Raw genomic sequence first — 18,620 nt, 5'->3', positions numbered from 1 at the left:
GGTTCTGAGATCCTTGTCAAATGACATTCTCAATCATCATGTAATTTTCAGAGAGGTAGATGACACACTACAGTGTTTTAAAGATCAAAATAAGGACTTGGATCAATTTCAAAGCCAAGATTTAAAGACAAAATCTCCACCTTGTTTGTGAAGAGCGATGTGATTTAGATGACCGTCTGTCTGTGGAGAGGGTGGAAAGACCAAAGATTTCATGACGTGGGTGGTTCTAAGAATCATCACAAATTATTTTATGTGAAAATGTATGAAAGATAAATGCAACATAACCATCACAAACCACACCAACCATTGATTAACCATTCACACTAGTTCTGTTATTCCCACTTACTCATTCACTCACTATACATAAGGGGCAATTTACAAATCTTCTTGCAAGAAGTGAATGACTGCATTCCTGGAATTTTCCGGGGGTCCTCCGCCCCCCCCCCCCCCCCCCCCCGTTACTCAAAGAATGTGCCGACAGCCTGCTCAAGTGCCCCAATCCCTAAAACCCCCTTCCTTTGTCACAGCATTCATCCAATAGTGACGTGTTTGCAAATGCAAGTATGTTGCATGTCCTTTTGAGATCTAGTTGCAAGGACTGCAAGGAGACAACCATGCCAACAAAGACACCGAGTGCTGGAGCAACTCAGCGGGTCAGGCAGTATCTCTGGGGACCGTGGATAGGTGACATTTTGTGTCGGAGGCCTTGTTCAGATCCTTCAATCTTGCAAACACTTCAATAGGGAACATCACACTGAAACATACCACTGGTAAGAAGTCCCAGGGATAGTCTTACCTTCCGCTCCCTCAAGGTCAGCTGCAGGAGGCTGATAAGGGCTAGACGAGGAGAAGGAAATCGGTTTGTGGGACAATGGAAGTGGAGGTGCTGGCTACAACGGGCCTTTGTGGCCAGCTGCAGCCTGGACCGTAAAATGGCACCAGAATGATGTCTCTTGCATATGGACTCAGAGGGCTGTTCTGTACATTCTGTACTAACTGGGGGAATGTGTCATGAACGGGGATAGTCTTGCTGAGTTGTATAACAAAAATGAATTTCACTGTACCTTGGTACACATGATAATAAAGAAATAATAGAACCATTAGTTTCAGTGACGTTACCCAGCAAAACTTGCTAATCCTGTTCTGTGATCCTTGCAAATGATGTTCTCAATTGTCAAAAGGCAAGTGTTTTATTGTCATATGTACCGAAATGCACCAAGAAATTCTTCCTTGCTGCAGCGCAACAAATTCGTAAGCACGGTACTCAATAGATTATATAATAAACAAACAAAAAAAAAGTTTGAGAAATTAAAAAAATCACCCAATATAGTGCAAAAATACAAAACAAGGGAGGTGCCGTGGTAGTATGGCGTGCTGATCTCTACCTGTCTGAGGCCAGGCGCCAACTCTCAGACACCTCCTCCTACTGATCCTTGGACCATGACCCCACGGACGAGCACCAGGTCATTATCTCAAACACTATCACTGGCTTCACCACATCCGGCTCCCTGCCCTCCCAAGCCTCCAACCTCATCGTTCCCCAGCACCGCACGGCCCGATTTTACCTTCTCCCCAAAATCCATAAACATGACTGTCCAGGCAGACCCAGTTTCTGCTTGTTCTTGTCCCACCAAACATACCTCGACTCCATCCTATCCCCTTTAGTCAAATCCCTCCCTACCTATGTCCAAGACACCTCACACACTCTTCGTTTCCTCCATGACTTCCGTTTTCCAGGCCCCCATTCACTCATCTTCACCATGGATGTCCAGTCAAGGGCTTGTCCCACCAGCATGCGATTGCATGCGTCTAGCGCGACCAAACGGAAGCGGAGTTCGCGCTAAGTTCACGGTAAGTACGCGCAAAGTTCGCGCGTGACGTAATTTACGTCAAACTCACCAATCAGCTGGGCAGGGGACGGGCTGACTGAATTTGGACGTTGCATGGCGTCGGGCGGTGACGTCATCACGAAACGGCACGCCGGGCGGTGACATCATCGCGCAACGCCACACGCTAGGCGTACGCCATCAAGATGCTGCGTACGACGTCAAGGCGTTGCATACCCCGTCGAGATGCTGCGTACGCCCTTAATGTGCCTGCGGGCTGACAGGCCGTTGGCGCGCAAAGATTTCGGACAGTGCGGGATTTTCAGACCTCGCGCGATGTCGGGACCAGCCCCGCAAAACTCCATACGCCTCTGCGGTTCGAAGTGGGACCAGCCCCGCGCGGCCGTACGCCCCATGCGACCACGTTTGGTCGCGCTAGACGCATGTAATCGCATGCTGGTGGTACAGGCCCTTCACTCTACACCTCCATTCCCCACCAGGAGGGTTTTAAAGCCCTCCGTTTCTTCCTCGTCGCAGAACCAACCAATCCCCGTCTACCGATACTCTCCTCCGCCTAGCAAAGCTGGTCCTTACCCTCAACAACTTTTCCTTTGACATCTCACATTTCCTCCAAATCCAAGGCCTAGCTATGGGTAAGCGCATGGGCCCCAGCTATGCCTGCCTCTTTGTAGGGCACGTCGAACAATCCTTGTTCGAGGCGTACCGTGGCCCTATCCCCGAACTCTACCTCCGCTACATTGACGACTGCATTGGTGCTACCTCCTGCACCCATGCAGAACTCACTGACTTCATCCATTTCACCACTAACTTCCATCTGGCACTCAAATTCACCTGGACCATTTCCGACATCTCCTTACCGTTTCTAGACCTCACTATCTCCATCTCAGGTAACAGACTACTGATCGACATCTACTATAAACCCACTGACTCCCATCTGGACTATACTTCTTCCCACCCTGCTTCCTGTAAGAACTTTATCCCCTATTCCCAATTCCTCTGTCTACGCCGCATCTGCACCCAGGATCAGGCGCGGCCTTAGGATGTGCGGGGCCCAATTGGGAACAATTTTGGTGGGCCCCAGGTTCCCAGCCAAGGTGTGTCAGCCCAGTTATTTAGTATATATTATGAAATTGTACACTGATGAGCTATGGATTATACACTGTGTGAATCTCTCCTGCTTCCTCCCGTTTGACTGTCAGTAGCTCCGCTGGCTTCCAACATTTACCGTAGCTGCTAATTACCATTAAACTGCATTATGTGATTGGACATAATGCCCTTGGAGACAGCGGCTGATTGGACGGAAGGAGACCTATTTGTTGATTGGACGGGAATTTTAAAGCAAGCTGGTTGGTGATTGGATGCAACCCCCTTAGAGACAGCGATTGATTGGCCGCCAAATAAAATTGTCAAATCTGTAACAAAAATCGCTGGTCGGTGCAAACTCAGTGGACTATCTGGTTGTATCGCCAAACTAAACAGTATGACATGCAGGTACATTCATTTAAAATTAAATTCAATTATTATTTCACTTGATTATCTTACTGTGTAAAGCTCAATATCTGACCAATTTCTGTTTAACACGTTTGGTCTGCCGTGAGCATTTTTCTCTCCCAAAACAGTTCATATCTATAAACTGATCAATGAACCAGACAGCAGTTGGACGCAGTCATAGAAACATAGAAAATATGTGCAGGAGTAGGCCATTCGGCCCTTTGAGCTTGCACAGCATTTCAATATGATCATGGCTGATCATCCAACTCAGTATCCTGTACCTGCTTTCTCTCCATACCCCCTGATTCCTTTAGCCACAAGGGCCACATCTAACTCCCTCTTAAATATAGCCAACGAACTGGCCTCAACTATATTCTGTGGCAGAGAATTCCAGAGATCCACCACTCTGTGTAAAAAAATGTTTTTCTCATCCCAGTCCTAAAAGATTTCCCCTTTATCCTTAAACTGTGACCCCTTGTTCTGGACTTCCCCAACATCGGGAACAATCTTCCTGCATCTAGCCTGTCCAACTCCTTAAGAATTTTGTGCATTTCTATAAGATCCCCCCTCAGTCTTCTAAATTTTAGCGAGTACAAGCCGAGTCTATCCAGTCTTTCTTCATATGAAAGTCCTGACATCCCAGGAATCAGTCTGGTGAACCTTCTCTGTTACTCCCTCTATGGCAAGAATGTCTTTCCTCAGATTAGGAGCCCAAAACTGTACGCAATACTCCAGGTGTGGTCTCACCAAGGCCCTGTACAACTGCAGTAGAACCTCCCTGCTCCTATACTCAAATCCTTTTGCTATGAATGCTAACATACCAATCGCTTTCTTCACGGCCTGCTGCACCTGCATGCCTACTTTCAATGACTGGTGTACCATGACACCCAGGTCTCTTAGCATCTCCCCTTTTCCTAATCGGCCACCATTCAGATAATAGTCTACTTTCCTGTTTTTGCCACCAAAGTGGGTAACCTCACATTTATCCACATTACACTGCATCTGCCATGCATTTGCCCACTCACCCAGCCAAAACAAGTCACCTTGCAGCCTCCTAGTTTAGAGGGGTTTAAACGGTTTAGAGATGTTTAGAGGGCTTCAGATGGGTTCAGATGGGTTTAGAAGTGTTCAGAAGTGTTATATAGAAAATATGGGGGGAATAGATGGGGTTTAGAGGTGTTCAGAGGGTCCCAGAGGGGTTTAGAGACGTTATAAGCCCCCCGTGAGAAATTGTATTTCTCTGAAATTGAGGATAGACATAAAGCTGGAGTAACTAAGCAGGGCAGGCAGCGCAGTGACTCTGGAGAGAAGACCCTTCTTCAGACTGAATTGAACTCTCATCGGTGAGAGTACTTGTGATTGTCTGAAGAAGGGTCTCGACCAGAAGCGCAACCCTCTCCTCAGAGCCGCTGCCCGTCCCGCTGAACCACCTTTAACTTCAGAACCAAACAAAAAACACAGAGTGCTGGTGGAACTCAGCGGTCAAGGCGGCTGCAGCAAAACGTCAATGATTCCGGGAATGCTGAGGCAACAGGGTGATAGAGCTAGAGAGAGACGAGATGGGGAGCGCAAGAGAGAGGGAGGGAGGGAGAGAGCAAAACACAGAGAGACACAACGTGGGTCGGTAGTTGAATGACTAACCTGCACACCAGGAAGAAGCTCCTTCTCGCGGTCTGGGGCCCTCACTCATGATGGTGAGTTTAAAGAAATTCTCAATGTGTCATCGATCTACATTCCTCAGTAAATGTAATTGTGTTTAATACAAGTATTATTGACGCAGCGTGAATTTTATTCAAAGGAACATGGCGTCATTAATACTCATTCAAAACACAATAACATTTACTGAGGAATGTGGATGGATGCAGATTGATATAACATCTTGTTAACTACTTCATGTTAAGAAGTGCTAACAGTACTAGTTAACAAATCGTTTGTGTCTGATGGCCATGCAGCGGTTGTTATACATGTCCGTTTAAAAAAAAAATTTGGATGGCGAATTTAAAAAAAATCTTTATTTAACTAAGAGAATTCGTATTTCCGTACGAAATATGGAACATTAGTGCGGGGCCCAATTGGGGGCAATCGGTCAAATCGGCTTAAGGCCGGCCCTGCCCAGGATGAGGTGTACCAAACCAGGGCATCGGAGATGTCCTCATTCTTTAGAGAACGGGGTTCCCCTCTCCGACTATAGATGAGGCTGTCACCAGAGTCTCTTCTAAATCCCGTAGCTCCGCTCTCACTCCCCCCCCCCCCCCCACTCGTAACAAGGACAGAGTCCCCCTTGTCCTCACTTTCCACCCTACAAGTTGTCACATGCAACAGATAATCCTCCGATATTTTCGCCACCTCCAACGGGATCCCACCACTGGCCACATCTTCCCATCTCCTCCCCTTTCGGCTTTCTGCAGAGACCACTCCCTCCGTAACTCCCTGGTCAATTCGTTCCTTATCGAGGAAGCAATTTGTATGGATTGTGTTCTATTGGTGAGTATGTCAAGGATCCAGTTGCAGGCGGATGCACAGAGATTCAGCTCCCTGAGCTTGGTAACAGGTTTAGAGGGGATGATGGTGCTGAACGCGGAGCAGCAGTCTATGAACAACAGCCTGATGTATGTGTGTTTAAAGTCCAAGTGGTCCAGTGCAGAGTGACGAGCGAGATCGCATCCCCCGTTGATATACTGAAGTGGTAGGGCCCAGCTTCTTGCTGAGGATGGAGTGAATATGCACCATAACCAATCTCATAAGCATTATGTAACTTTTATGAAAAACGTTAGGTGATACATTGCATTGTTTTCATAAGTTATAGGAGAGGAATTAGGCTATTAGGTCCATCAAGTCTACTCCACCATTCAATCATGACTGATCTGCCTTTCCCACTCAATCCCATTCTCCTGCCTTCTCCCCATTACCCCTGGTACCCTTACTAATCTAGAACCTGTCATTGGCCTGGCCTCCACAGCCCAAAGATCAAAATAAATACTCGCATCAGTTTCAAGGGCAAGGTCTCGAACTTGTTTGTAAAGAGAGAGGCTATTTAGTTGTCTATGGAGAGGGTGGGAAGGGCAAGGAGATTCAATGCAATAGTTGGTATTGGAAAACAAGAAGACTTCTGGAATGTTTCGCGTTCAATGACTTGGAGCAATGAACAGTTTTGACAATGCCAAGAATGTTCGATGTGGCCCAAACCACATCTGACAATTAATTGTTTAGCTATACAGACACAGCATGGAAACAGGTCATTCGGCCCATCGAGTCCATGCCAACCATCGATCACTTTTTCACACTAGTTCTATCTTATTCTACTTTCCTTCTCACTATTCCCTCTCAATTTAAACCTATGTTCTCTAGTTCTTGATTCCCCAACTCTGGTAAAAGACTGTGCATTCGCCCTGTCTATTCCCCTCATCATTACCAATTTCACCCCTCAAGATCACCCCGCATTCTCCTGCGCTCCAAGGAATAAAGCTCTAGCCTGACCAGCCTCCCTACAGTTCAACCCCGCAAGTCCTGACAAATCCTGGTAAATCTGCACCCTGGCAACTACCTCCTCTGGCAGCTTGTTCCATATTCCCACCACCCTCAGAGTGGAAAAGTGGCCCCTCAGTTTCCCATTAAATCTTTCCCCTCTCACCATAAACCTGTGTCCTCTGGTCCTTGATTCCGCTACTTTGGGTAAAAGATTCTATGCATCTACGCTATCTTTTCCATGATTTATACACGTCTATAAGATCAAAGTCTTCCGCTTGCTTGACTGTATTTGACTGTATTTCTTTCTTGACTGCTCTTGTGACACCCCGTGATATCATTTTCTACTGTTAAATCTCCATCTTTCTACACTAAACACTGTCCGTTGTCCCTGTTTCCCCAATTAGCTTCCGTCAGTTTTAGTCTGAATTCTCCCCCGTGTGGTGGTTTGATGTATTGCATACTATAAGACCTTTTCTAAGCATGTTAAAGTTATAAATGCATTTCTTTGTTATTACACACTAGTTTTAGTTTCAGTATTAGAGATACAGAATGGAAACAGACCCTTCAGCCCACTAAGTCCATGCTGACCAGCAATCACTCGCTCACATTAGTCCTATGTTATCCCACGTTTGCATCCACTCCCCACACACGAGGGGGAAATTTTACTGAGGGCCAATGAATCCACAAGCCTACACTGTTTTGGGATGTAGGAGGAAACCGGAGCACCTGGAGAAATCCTATCACAGCAAGTACATGTAAACTCCGCACAAACAGCACCCATGGTCAGGATTGAACCCGGTCTCTGGTGCTGTAAGGTAACAACTCTACCGCTGCATCTCTATGCCACCCTAACTGCTGTGGCTCAATGCATACATACATTTATTTCAGAGTGCACAAGATCATAAGTGATAGGAGCGGAATTAGGCCATTTGGCCCATCAAGTCTAATCTGTCATTCAATCATGGCTGATCTATCTCTGCCTCCTAACCCCATTCTCCCCATGACCTCTGACACCTGCACTAACCAAGAATCTATCTATCTCTGCCTTAAATATATCCACTGACTTGGACTCCACAGCTGTGGCAAAGAATTCCACAGATTCACCACCCTCGAGGTAGGGTGGTGCTTACCGCGGGTGGAGCTCCGAGGCGGAAAGCATGGGGAGAGCTCCTACACGGAGACTGTGGTGGGGTGGTGCTCCGAAGCAGAGGTCTGGGGAGAGAGCTCCGAAGCAGAGGTCTGGAGACGCGGAGACTGTGGTGGGGTGGTGCTCCGAAGCAGAGGTCTGGGGGGAGCTCCGACGCGGAGACCACTGGGGAACATCTATGAGAACAGCTGAATTGCTTGTGGAAACGGCCGCATGCGACGGCAATAGTGCACTGTTCCAGAGAAGCGCAACTAGTGCAGTTTAGTGCAGCGTAGGTTTACGGAGTGCAGCGTAGGTTTACGAGGTTAATCCCCGGGATGGCAGGACTGTCATATGTGGAAGGATTGGAAAAACTGGGCTTGTATTCACTGGAATTTAGAGGCAGGAAACATGTTCCCGATGTTGGGGGAGTTCAGAACCAGGGGCCACAGTTTATGAATAAGGGGTAAGCCATTTAGAATGGAGACGAGGAAACACTTTTTCTCACAGAGAGTTGTGAGTCTCTGGAATTCTCTGCCTCAGAGGGTGGTGGAGGCAGGTTCTCTGGATCCTTTCAAGAGAAAGCTAGATAGGGCTCTTAAAAATAGCGCAGTCAGGGGATATGGGGAGAAGGCAGGAATAGGGTACTGATTGGGAATGATCAGCCATGATCACATTGAACAGCGGTGCTGGCTCGAAGGGCCAAATGGCCTACTCCTGCACCTATTGTCTTTTATTATCTATGAGAGGGAATCTTATAGAAACATATAAAATTATAAAAGATCTGGACAAGCTATTTGCAGGAAAAATGTTCCCATTGTTGGGAGATTCCAGAACCAGGGGCCACAGGCTAAGAATAAAGGGGATGCCATTTAAAACTGAGATGAGAAAAAACCTTTTCACCCAGAACGTTGTGAAATTGTGGAATTCTCTGCCACAAAGGCAATGGAAAACTGGTTGAATTTAAAAGATTTTAGATAGACCCTTGGGGCTAGAACAAGTTGTGGAAATTGTGGAATTCAGCTGCCACAAAGGGGTGCAATCGAAGGGCCGCATGGCCACCTATTCACTAAGCAGTGGGCTTAAAGAATAAATTATTAAAAAGATTGTTAGATAGACCTCATGGGGCTAGTGGAATCAAGGGGTATGGGGAGAAGGCAGGCACGGGCTACTGATTATGGATGATCAGCCATGATCACAATGAATGGGGTGCAGGCTCGAAGGGCCGTATGGCCTCCTCCTGCACCTATTTTCTAACTAAGCAGTGGGCTTAAAGAATTATTGTGTAAGTGCGACCTTACATAAGTTGCGTATTTTGTTAGCCGGGGAGTGCGTGGAGAAGACATTATGAGGTATTATTGGTGGTTTGAATGACTTGGACATCCTTGGATCAAATCGCTGAAAGTATTGGTGGTTTGAATGACTTGGACATCCTTGGATCAAATCGCTGAAAGTTAACATAAAGGTACAGTAAGTACTTACGGGCAATGTACCATGGCCAAGGATGTTTTAATGTAATCATCCCTGGCCCTGTTGAGATAGTAGATGGAAAATTGTCCATGGGGTTATGTCTTCTCAAGGAAGGACATGCTGCTGATAGAGTCACCAAATAAGTGATTGGGCAGACAGGATAGAGATAAGAGGCAACGGATTCATCAAGGGTAGCTAATCTTTGTTGTTTTTCTCATCTAGATGATGGGGGCTCAGTATTTTTCAGATGGAGACTGTGGTTTTAGATATTTAGAGAATCAAGTGATAGGGTGTTACTGTAGGAATTTTGTTAATGTCAATGTAAAATCATGCATGTCTTAATCATGTAAAGTATTTCGGCTGATTGGTTAGCGCGCAACAAAACCTTTCACTATACCTCGCTCGGACATGTGACGATAAACTTAACTCAAACTCAAAAGAGGGCCCATGCTTTTGCTGAATGGAGAAGGCACGAGGAAACTAATAGTTTTCCCTTTCTCTGGTTTGTGTTCTAATCAAGAGTGTTTAATTGTCATATGTATTGACTACCAGATAATTAAGTTTTTACTTGCTGCAGCTGACAGGCCTGTAAATACAAGGCACATAAATAATTTATCATAAACAAAAATTCAATAAATTAATAACTGCAATAGAAGATTTCATAGGAAAGACACAAAATCTTTCACTGTACCTCGGTACTTGAGACAATAATAATAAATAAAACTAAATGCTGGAGTACCTCAGCAGGTCCGGTGGCATCCCTGGGGAACATGGATAGGTGACATTTTGGGTCGGGACCCATCTTTAGTTTTCTTTGTTTCTTCGCAGAAGATTTTCTGCCCGCTTTTCAAATCCTAGTGTTTTAATACCGATCCGCCACCGATTTTTCTGACAACTGGTGGTCTGGCACCTTTAATCCAGACAAAATTACAGGAGTGCACGTGAAATCCCAACCCTAGAAATCCGCTGAGACTATGGCGCCTAGGCCAGGTGAGGCAACCAATCTAGACCTCTATGTGACTTCTGCGGCTTGAATCTGCTGCCTGCGGCCGGAGCTCTGGAACTCCACCCTGGCCGGAGCCGGCAGATCTGTTCCAATATCTGATTTCTGAGGCCGGTTATGCGGGCCGGTATATCGGCCCCTCGAAGGCCTAGGCGGACCGTTCCGGTACTTTTGGACTCCACTCGGAGGCTGTGACCTCTGTTGGTCTGGCAAAACGGATAATTCCGCAAGGCTTTGGAACCAAGGATGCCAGAAAATCGGTGATGGACCTTGAATGTTTATAAAGTACTGGCCATAAAGATGGACTAAATGTTTATAAAGTATTGGCTATTTACCATGAAAAAGTGAATAGAACACCCTGGTTGCTTTGCAACTTGTTCAAGGATTTTTCTATGCAACGCTGAAGTGTTTGTTTTCAATATATATCATTTATTTCTGTTTATAGGTATGGCAAAATAGTATCAACGAAAGCCATTCTGGACAAGACAACTAATAAATGCAAAGGTATGTTGTTGATGCAGGCTGCATCTCAATGCATCTGATTATGCTAGCTCTTTTCTACACGTTCTAAATGTTATCATAATTGTGTTCTATTTATTCATTATTAGGTAATAATTATAACTGGCAAGGCCAGTATTTATTGTTTTTTCCAAATTTCCCTTGGAGGTACAATGCCAATTCAGAGCGTACTTATAAGAGTTAAACATATTGGTATAGGTGGAGTTAGATATCACTTACTCCACCCATCTGACAATCACCACCCATCACTTGCCAGCCTTATTCCGCCGTCAACTGAAGAAGGGTGCCGACCTGAAACGTCGTCTGTCCATTCCCCCCACATATGCTGCCTGACTCGCAGAGTTTCTACTGCAATTTGTCTTTTTGCTTAAGATTCCAGCATCTACAGTCCCTTGTTTCTCCCAGTTTCCAAATCAGATGCTGGATTATCAGAGCTTTTCTGTAGTTTGTGAACATTATTTGTGTTATCAGAAGCTTTTCAGTGGTTATCAGGTTTGCTTTTAATTTCTATTTACTTCCTGCCATTCCAAGCAACTTGCTATCCCAGGCAATGTGAAAATAGATTGCAAGCAACATAAAAAAAAAAGCAAGGTGCACTAGTTTCCTCCCACACTCCAGGTTTGTAGGTTAATTGGCTTCAGTTAGAATTGTAAATTGTCCCTAGTGTGTAGGATGGTGTTAGTGGGCGGGGATCGCAGGTTGGCACGGATTCAGTGGGCCGAAGGGCTTGTTTCCACATTGTATCTCTAAACTAAACTAAACTAGACTACATCAAGGTAGTGTGAGGGAGTAAAATAAACAGTGCAGGGTCTAATGTCACAGAGAAAGGGCAGATAAAAATAATAGGTCTGTTCAAAGTCTGACAACAGTAGAGAAGAAGCTATTTGTGAATTTTGGTGATACATACTTTAATGTTGTTGTATTTTCTGCCTGATGGGCGAGGGGAGAAGAGGGAATGACTGGGGTTGAAGTGGTGATTATTTACTTTGGCTGCTTTCCCAGTTGACGTGTGGTGAACCTGGTCTACTTGATGGATTGGTTGGCATTCACAACTTCTTGAGGTCTTGGATAGAATATTTATCGCACCAAACTGTGGTGCATCAGAAAGGATGCTTTCTACGTTGCATCTGCAGAAGTTGGTAAGAGTCATAAGAGTGGCACAGTGGCACAGCGGTAGAGCTGCTGCCTTACAGCAGCAGAGACCCGGGTTCGATCCTGGCTACGGATGCTGACTGTACAGAGTTTGTACGTTCTCCCTGTGACCGTGTGGGTTTTCATCCGGGTGCTCCGGTTTCCTGCCACATCCCAGAGACATGCGGGTTTGTAGGTCAATTGTCCTCTGTTAATTGCCCCTAGTGTGTAGGGATGAGCAAGTGGGATAACATAGAACTAGTGTGAATGTGTGATCGATGGTCGGCGTGGACACGGTGGGCCAAACGGCCTGTTTCCGTGCTGTATCTCTAAACTAAACATAAATACAGTGATGAGGAGCAGTTCTGAGACTGGCTCTCCTGCAGTGAGTGACTCACCATTTTCCACCAGCTGTTAAGGCACAAAGTTAGAAACGTGATGGAAGACACACCACATGCATTGATTTCCGTTCCTTTTTCCAGGACGTGTGTTTGTGCAAGGCCAGCATTGAATGTGTGCCATTAATTGTAGTTAGCCATGAAGGTTGTGTTAAACCTTTGCCTTGAACTGATGCAGCCCCTTTGCTGAAGATATTCCCAAGGGGATGTTAGGCTGGAAGTTACAGGGTTTCACTGACTGCAATAAAAAAAGCTGTTCACAGAAATTCACAGATGACACAACAGGTCCGCGGCTGATGCCATTTCCCTATATACATATATATATATATATATAGATACACACACTCTGACCTTTTTTGGTGTTGTTTATTACGGGTTTTACAGAGTACAATGTTTACACGTCTCTTGTACTGCTGCAAGTAAGAATTTAATTGTTCCGTTTTGGGACATAGAGCAACAAAAGAGTCTTCAACTCTTGACTCTTGGTCGGCATGGACACGTTGGGCTGAAGGGGCTGCTTTAGTGGTGTATGACAGCTCAGCAGTGTAGAGTTATTCCATGTTGTTCCTGCCGTGTCTTGTAGGCACTGGAAGGTCTTTGTGTTGACAGGAGATGAGTCACTCATCGCAGGGAACCCGGTCTTTATAATGCCACAATGACAAACCTCAGCACAGTATTTGATGACAAATGACAGACCATAGCTGTGAATTTGATGCTGATTTAAAAAAAATGTAACATCTTGCAACAAAATAAGAAATTCAAGCTATATATATGAGTAAATTGTGTTTGAGGTGGCTCATTTAAAAGAGACATATATATCTGAAGTAATTGCATTATTTTCCCTGTTCTCTTTGATATCAGTAATATAGGTTACAAGTAGGTAGTTTAGGATATAACAAAGCTCAAATCTATTCAGCAAAGTGATCTCATCATGCTTTACCTTTCTGTTAAAACTTGCGTATGTCTTTTTTTAAGTGTTAAGAGAACTGTCAATATCTTTGGCTTCTGAGTTGAATTAATGCACAAGAGACAATGAAGCGGATTTGTCATTTAATTGCACGAAGACTTGGCTGAATTCAATAGCGTGGTAACTGTGCTTGTGCTGTTGTGTTTCAGGTTATGGCTTTGTGGACTTTGACAGTCCGACTGCAGCTCAGAAGGCAGTGGCTGCCTTAAAGGGCAACGGTATCCAAGCCCAGATGGCAAAGGTAAAAACTTAGAATTTAAAATCAGTATCATTACTAAGCCCATATTAATACACTGATGTTGATTACTTATCATACTTGATAAGTACTTGCGTATCCGTACTGTCCCTAAAACTGGTTGCTATAAATACGTCCTTGAAAACATTGGTTCTATGACCATGAAACTAAAGGAAAAATATAGATTCTAAGTTTTATATCTTTATGAAAAAATTTGATCTGGTATATTTTTATTACAATTCAGCCCTGATTTAATGAACAGATACTATGAGAGTATTGTTTTTGCAATGACATGGACAGGAACAGTGAGCACTTGATTTGTTGACCTAATTCCTTTCACACAAACGTGGGCCTTGTTCATCTGACATTTTCCCCTGATTTTATTTTGAGAAATGTTCCACATAGAAGTATTGTTAACACTTTTTCACATTAGTTTGATGACTGAGAGTCCTGTGTTGAGCAAGGTCCCTGAACACAACACCGCTTTCAAAATGGCATCAATTACAGTCAGGCTGTCCTTTGTACGAACCCTGGTTTCCTTTTAACTAGTTCCAGGTGCCATCAAAGCAAGAAATGTTGCTATGAACAATCAACTGATTTAACACTTCACAGCATCAAAGTAAGAAATGAATAATAGTCCGAAGAAGGTTTCATGACCCGAAACGTCGTCTATCCATGTTCTCCAGAGATGCTGTCTGATCCGCTGAGTTACTCCAGCACTTTGTGCCTTTTTCCCCCAATTTATATTTGTTTAAATCAGCGTTAGAATATCTACGTAGAACATGCAGCACATGAAGTGTGTAAGAAGGAACTGCAGATGCTGGTTTAACAATATGCTGGAGTAACTCAGCGGGATAACCCAGCAGCATCTCTGGAGAGAAGGAATGGGCGATGTTTCGGTTTGAGACCCTTCTTCAGACTGATGTCAGGGGAGGGGGCGGGACAAAGATAGAATGTAGGCGGAGACAGTAAGACTAGTGGGAGAACTGGGAAGTGGAGGGGGATGGAGAGAGAAAGCAAGGGCTACTTGAAGTAGACTCGTGGGAGAACTGCGATGGGGGAAGGGATGTGACAAGTGGGAGAACTAGGAAGGGGAAGGGGATGTGACAAGTGGGACAAGTGAGTGACGGAATTAAGTGTTTCTAGTAAATACTTTCCAATTAAAATTCAAAAACATTCATATAATTAAATAATCAAAGTATGACTTTATGACTCTCTGATTCTATATCTAATATCTGCAATTTCTTGTGTCTCCAATGAAAAAGTATTCTTCACTGTGCTTGTTATAAACTAAATATAAACATACAGATCACATCTGAGGGGGAAATGTGAAAGTTCTGGGTCTCAAAGCCATTCAACTGTGAGGTTCGAGAATATGGAGATCAATTCATCTTTTAAAACAAAGTGCTCCTTCTAATATTATTTTAGCAACAAGAACAGGACCCCACAAACTTGTACATCTCCAATCTGCCACCATCCATGGATGAACAAGAACTGGAGAACATGCTAAAGCCATACGGACAAGTAATCTCCACAAGGATATTGCGGGATTCCAACGGAACAAGTCGTGGAGTTGGCTTTGCAAGGTATATAATACAATACAATATTTATTCAATCTCATTTGAACCTCAGTGAGGCTCAAACGAAACTCTGTTTCTACAGCCATACAAACAAAACAATTCCTACAAGACACACAAACAATTCAATTCACACAAACATCCATCACAGTGAATCTCCTCCTCACTGTGATGGCAGGCAAAGTATTTTCTCTCCCCTGTGCACCATTTATCTCCCGATGTTGAAGCCCGAGGCGGGCGATGGTAAGTCCCACGCCCATTAAGGCCACGCCGGGCGATGTACGGCCCCGCTCCAGGTCTAAATGTCACAAAGTTGGAGCCCCCGGCGGGCGTTGGAATGTCCAGCCCCGCTCCGGGTCGTTCCAACCCCGCGACATGGGTGGGAGAAGTTGCGTTGCGGGAGCTCCGAAAAACGGTCTCCCACTCGGACCCGAGAGCTCCCGATATCACCGTCCACCGGAGCTGCGGCTGGAGCCTCCGAGGCCGCTCCACGGTGCTAGGCCCCAACGACAACGGAGACCCGACAGGGAAAAGGTCGGGTCTCCCGTGCAGGGAAGAGATTTTAAAAGTTTCCCCGCCCCCCCCACATATTCACAGTTAAAAACAGTATAAAAAAAACACAACAACTACATTTAACTAGGCAGAAAAATAATAAAAGACAGACAGGCTGCAGAGGCTGCTGCAACGCGAGTCGCGCCGCCAACCGAAGATATCGTATCATATCGTTTTTATTTTAAAAGCTTAATTGGTACTGTTTTTGGTACAGTCATGTTTTTGAAATGAAATGAAAATGAAATGAAATGATGAAATGATTGAAATGAAATGAAATGAAATGATTCAATTTATTGTCATTGTCAGTGTACAGTACAGAGACAACGAAATGCATTTTAGCATCTCCCTTGAAAAGACAGACAGGGCGTCGCGGTGTGCTGCTGCAACGTGAACATTCCATGCCGGCCAAAGGTGGGTGAAGTGTCTTGCCCCAGGACACAACGACAGTATGCATAAGCGTTTTAACCGGCTTTTAAAAGCTTACTTGGTAGCCCATTGGCTCATCTGTGTCCATTTTTTTATCAATTCCAATGCATACAATGTTCAGCTCCAATGTACATCCAAAATGAGATTTTTTAACTTGTTGAAGGAGTAATATCCAGTTTCAATTCAGGGCATAAAGTGCTGGAGTAATTCAGCGGGGCAGCAACATCTCTGGAGAACACTGATAGGTGGCGTTTCGGGTCGGGACTATTCTTCAGACTGGCGTCACCTATTCCACCGCCTTTGCATCGCCCATCCATGTTCTCCAGATATGCCTCCTGACCCACTGAGTTCCTCCATCACTTTCTATCATATTTTGTAAACCAGCATCTGCGGTTCCTTTGTCTTCAATTTGTTTATCTTCAACTGTTAAATGTTGATCATCATTATTTACAATAAGGAACAAAATTGAAACAAAGAAGAAAAAGAAAGAAAAAAAAACACAGGGTGTCCATTATGTTACTTCTTCCAACCCAGGCAAAGAAAAAGTAGGGTCTTCCACTGATGCTGCTTGACCCGCTGGGTTACTCCAGGACTCGTATGTTTTGCTCAAGATTCCAGCGTCTACAGTTCCTCGTCTCTCTAATGAAACAGTATTCTTTGTTCTGTTGGGTTATTAGCTACCCAATTGGAATTATGAGTTGCTGTTCCTCCAGATTGCGTATGGCATTGGTCTGCCAATGAAGAGGACATGGCTGTGGCCAAGGAGTAAGAACTGAAACGTCTCTCGTCCATTCTCTCCCCAGATGCTGCCTGACTGACTGAGTTTCTCCAGCACTTTGTGTTTTGCTCTACATTCCAACATCTGCGATTTATTGCGTTTCCAATGAAAAAGTATAACCATATAACAATTACAGCACGGCCCTTCTAGCCGTGCCGAACACTTACTCTCACCTAGTCCCATATACCTGCACTCAGACCATAACCCTCCATTCCATTCCCGTCCATATACCTATCCAATTTATTTTTAAATTATAAAAATGAACCTGCCTTCACCACTTCCACTGGAAGCTCATTCCACACAGCTACCACTCTCTTGAGTAAAGAAGTTCCCCCTCATGTTGCCCCTAAATGTTTGTCCCTTAATTCTCAAATCATGTCCTCTTGTTTGAATCTTCCCTACTCTCAATGGAAAAAGCTTATCCACGTCAACTCTGTCTATCCCTCTCATAATTTTAAAGACCTCTATCAAGTCCCCCCTTAACCTTCTGCACTCCAAAGAATAAAGATCTATCCTGTTCAACCTTTCTCTGTAACTTAGGTGCTGAAACCCAGGCAACATTCTAGTAAATCTCCTCTGTACTCTCCCTATTTTGTTGACATCTTTCCTATAATTTGGCGACCAGAATTGTACACCATATTCCAGAATTGGCCTCACCAATGCCTTGTACAATTTTAACATTACATCCCAACTTCTATACTCAATGCTCTGATTTATAAATGCCAGCACACCAAAAGCTTTCTTTACCACCCTATCTACATGAGATTCCACCTTCAGGAAACTATACACAGTTATTCCTAGATCCCTCTGTTCAACTGCATTCCTCAATTCGCTACCATTTACCATGAACGTCCTATTTTGATTTGTCCTGCCAAGATGTACCACCTCACACTTATCAGCATTAAACTCCATCTGCAATCTTTCAGCCCACTCTTCCAAATGGCCTAAATCTCTCTGTAGTCTTTGAAAATCTACTTAATTATCCACAACACCCCCTATCTTAGTATCATCTGCATACTTACTAATCCAATTTACCACACCATCATCCAGATCATTGATGTATATGACAAACAACAGTGGACCCAACACAGATCCCTGAGGCACCCCACTAGATTACCGGCCTCCAACCTGACAAACAGTTATCCACCATTATTCTCTGGCATCTCCCATTCAGCCACTGTTGAATCCATCTTGCTACTCCACTATTAATAACCAACAATTGAACCTTCTTAACCAACCTTCCATGTGGAACCTTGTCAAAGGCCTTACTGAAGTCCATATAGACAACATCCACCGCTTTACCCTCATCAATTTCCCTAGTAACCGCTTCAAAAAATTCAAGAAGTTTAGTCAAACAAGACCTTCAGGCACAAATCCATGTTGACTGTTCCTAATCAGACCCTGTTTATCCAGATGATTATATATATTATCTCTAAGTATCCTTTCCATTAATTTGCCCACCACTGACGTCAAACTAACAGATCTATAATTGCTAGGTTTACTCTTAGAACCATTTTTAAACAATGGAACAAGATGCGCAGTACGCCAATCCTCCGGCACCATTCCCGTTTCTAATGACATTTGAAATATTTCTGTCATAGCCCCTGCTATTTCTACACTAACTTCCCTCAA

The 18,620-nt window shown here is 44.4% G+C and overlaps 1 protein-coding gene across 4 annotated transcripts in view; it reads left to right on the top strand.

The window, feature by feature from the left end:
• Positions 1-18,620, top strand: part of rbms1a (RNA binding motif, single stranded interacting protein 1a) — an 86,598-nt gene that overhangs the window by 47,838 nt on the left and 20,140 nt on the right. For all 4 annotated transcript variants that reach the window (XR_008723733.1, XM_055638133.1, XM_055638136.1 and 1 more), the window contains exons 3-5: positions 10,851-10,909; positions 13,570-13,661; positions 15,084-15,241. Coding sequence is in view for 3 of the 4 variants with exons in the window: in XM_055638133.1 (XP_055494108.1) it covers positions 10,851-10,909; positions 13,570-13,661; positions 15,084-15,241 (309 nt within the window). In the remaining variant the exon portion in view is untranslated. The remainder of the gene's footprint in view (positions 1-10,850; positions 10,910-13,569; positions 13,662-15,083; positions 15,242-18,620) is intronic.

Source organism: Leucoraja erinacea, chromosome 7 (genome assembly GCF_028641065.1).
Source record: "Leucoraja erinacea ecotype New England chromosome 7, Leri_hhj_1, whole genome shotgun sequence".
Taxonomy (NCBI): domain Eukaryota; kingdom Metazoa; phylum Chordata; class Chondrichthyes; order Rajiformes; family Rajidae; genus Leucoraja; species Leucoraja erinaceus.
Note: the sequence above shows the minus strand (reverse complement) of the source record. Positions and strands in the feature narration are given on the sequence as shown.